At 40.9% G+C, this 2,867-nt stretch overlaps 1 protein-coding gene across 1 annotated transcript in view; it reads left to right on the forward strand.

The window, feature by feature from the left end:
• The first annotated feature begins 415 nt into the window (after nucleotides 1–415).
• Nucleotides 416–2,867, forward strand: part of LOC131882371 (uncharacterized) — a 23,820-nt gene continuing 21,368 nt past the window's right edge. Inside the window, exons 1-2 of the mRNA XM_059229497.1 lie at nucleotides 416–591; nucleotides 2,088–2,305. Coding sequence (XP_059085480.1) covers nucleotides 2,182–2,305 — 124 coding nt within the window. The 5' untranslated portion in view covers nucleotides 416–591; nucleotides 2,088–2,181. The remainder of the gene's footprint in view (nucleotides 592–2,087; nucleotides 2,306–2,867) is intronic.

A 2,867-nucleotide genomic window follows, 5' to 3' on the forward strand; every position in this document is an offset into this window, starting at 1 on the left:
GGATATAAAAAACTTTCATTTATTTTCCACGAATAAGGGCTTGACATTCTAACGCTGTGAACCTTTTCATACTCCAACATTTAAGGTATTTTTGATTTTGCAGAACTACATATAATGGCAGCCCTCAAAAAACCTCCACCAATAAAAATTTCTTGGCTCTTGAGATTTGATAGTTGACTAGAACCTACTTTCAACGTAAAAAGACTTCATTCAATAAGGGCCAAGAAACACGGTTATTCTTGGAAGAGAAGTGATTAAAAAAGGGACCAAGCAGAATGCTGTGCAAAGCACATTAGTTTTAGTTCCAATGTGTGCTTCATTCGGGTCGATTTTTTCATTTTGTCAAGTGCGAGAAGGCTTGCCTACTAAACTTATTATGATGGCATGAAAAAGAAGAAACTTTAGACGCTTAGAGTCAAATTTGGTTTGAGTCCCCAGTTTAGAATCAATCATGAGGTGGGGAACATTGGCAATCGGAGGATATTTTCTGGGAATCCAATTCGGCTTGATCTATAGCATGAATCAAGCAGCCATGGCTTTGAGGATTCCGTCCAAGTGTTATCCAGAGTTCGCCAAACACGGATCATACACGTAAGTACTTACTTGAGCTAGAAAAGTCTCAAGGCATCGATTTATGTAGTTAAAGTTAATTTTATTGCTACTCCCGTTTATGTCATTTGTTAAGACGTATTAAAATGTGTGCATAAATATCAAACACAGACATTGATAAAATGCTAAAAAATGAAACGGTCAGAGTGCTGAAATAGCTGACTAGAATGTGATATCGAAAAAAGATTGCTAGAAATTGGTTCAGTGCACATGAAAAAAGTGAAGAGGGGAATCACAAACAGTGCATAAGCCATTGGGTAGAGGCAAACTTCTTCAATCTTGAGTTGTTCTTGGTAGAACCGATAGAGTGGGTGGGCCAGATTGACCAGATTCTTTGTCATATCCCATCGTTGATGGCATTTGGCCGGACAAAGGTGAAGAAGACCGTAGAGGAAAGTTGGGGATATTATTGATATGGAAAGAGGGGGGAGGCAAAAGCCTTATCGAGACCCATGGCCTTCGTCTTGAAGGTATTGACTTGAAGTCCGTTCTCTTGGCAATAACCGTGGAGCGCATTGATGGCATCTTGCAATTCGTAATTCTGAAGCTGAATCAGCCAAGAGAACGTGGTCGTATGCATATTACAAAGATTGAACAGGAAAATGCGTGATGGTGGCGCCGTGGTGTGTGAAGGCTTCGGACAGGTCAGGTACAATGATTAAATATAATTGGCGATAATGGATCCCCGTGGGGTATACCAATGGAATAAAAGTAGCAGGGGAATAGGTCCTCTCCAGAAGGAATGGAGCATCTGAGTCCCGCATAGATGTTGGACAGTAGGCCACAGAGTGAACTCGGAACTGCCCACAGATGAAGTTTGAGGAATAACCACAATTTCATACAGGATAGTAGTTACCGTAACTATACCTATAATAGTAGGAATATAGGGTCTGTCAAGTGAACGCGTTCATAAACAACTGAAGTTATTCCATGGAGTAGAATCAAAGACAACATGCCCAGCCAAACCGCACTGTGCAGGCATTGAAATTTGACAGTTATTTCATTTTACCTTCTTGTCTAAGCAAATATCATTGTGGTATCTTCACGATGTTGGGTTTTGTAACACAGCTCACTCAAAATCACTTCATTACTGAAAATTCAATGGGCGGATGGTGCGAGTTAACTATGATGTTTGTCTCACTTCTCCCTCCCTAAAATGCCCAGAATCAGGGTGTCGGACCACAGTTTTCCTTGAATTTCCCTCACTTGACATCCCCTTTACCGTTTTTATACGTGTCAATAACCCAGGGAAGACCGCAGGTTTCTTAGGGATGACCAAGTTTGATCAAAGACATAACGCTTCAGTAACTTAATAAGCCATGGTTATTTACCCCATCAGTGATCAAGTTTGTTTTCCTTGTTTGAGTGCCATTCCCAATTGTGATTACAATCCTTGATCATTCTGAGGTGTAGAAGGAATAACTTGTAGCTCTCTGATCAATTTTCTTCGTTAATTCCAAACACTGGAATGCTTTCAGTCTCGACAAATGTATGGCTTTTTGTATGATGAACTTGGACGAACCAGCTTGCCATGGGATCGACATGGATTTTGGGCAACAAACCTGAAAGCAAATGACTTTCAATTTCACCACCATTTCCTGTCTAGGCAACCTTCTCCTCACCAGAAATCAGACCTCTTCAAATGAGATCTATCTGAAAACTGAACACCTTGGGTCCATTCATTCAATTGATCGAGGTAAGCTTCGACCTTTGGGTCAGGTCAGTTGACCAAGGTATAGGCAGTCTCAGAATCATCTATCATGTTTTGTAATGTTTGAACAGACTTTAAGTACAAATGATTGCCGATAATGAATACATACGGTATAGTACATCTGTGAGAGGTGTGGATCTTCAAAATGGGGTTATTCATGAATTGATTTCCACCCATGTTTTGAATGAGTGGGCATTTCATGTAGTGGAACTTCTTTCCACCGCCAGGTTGCCCTTTACATTTTATACATAGGATTGTAGGGTTGGAATGGGATGGGTAACACGGCAAAACAGGTCTCGATACTTGTCGTGACGTCCACCTTCTTCATAAGCTTGAAGACTTGGAAAGCATTGGCTCTCATTCTTCGTGTTGCGTGGGTTCTCAATCCAAGTTGATGAGGTCGTTTCTCGGAGGTTCCAGCAAGGCCACTCCGAGTTGCTTTTTTCATTTTGAGAGTCTTGGCTCTGGATGTCTTAGTTTTAAAATCAATAATATGCATCTATTCCCCGATTCCAATCCGGCTCTATCAATTCATTTCATTCCTCCC

Source organism: Tigriopus californicus, chromosome 6, assembly GCF_007210705.1.
Source record: "Tigriopus californicus strain San Diego chromosome 6, Tcal_SD_v2.1, whole genome shotgun sequence".
Classification (NCBI taxonomy): domain Eukaryota; kingdom Metazoa; phylum Arthropoda; class Copepoda; order Harpacticoida; family Harpacticidae; genus Tigriopus; species Tigriopus californicus.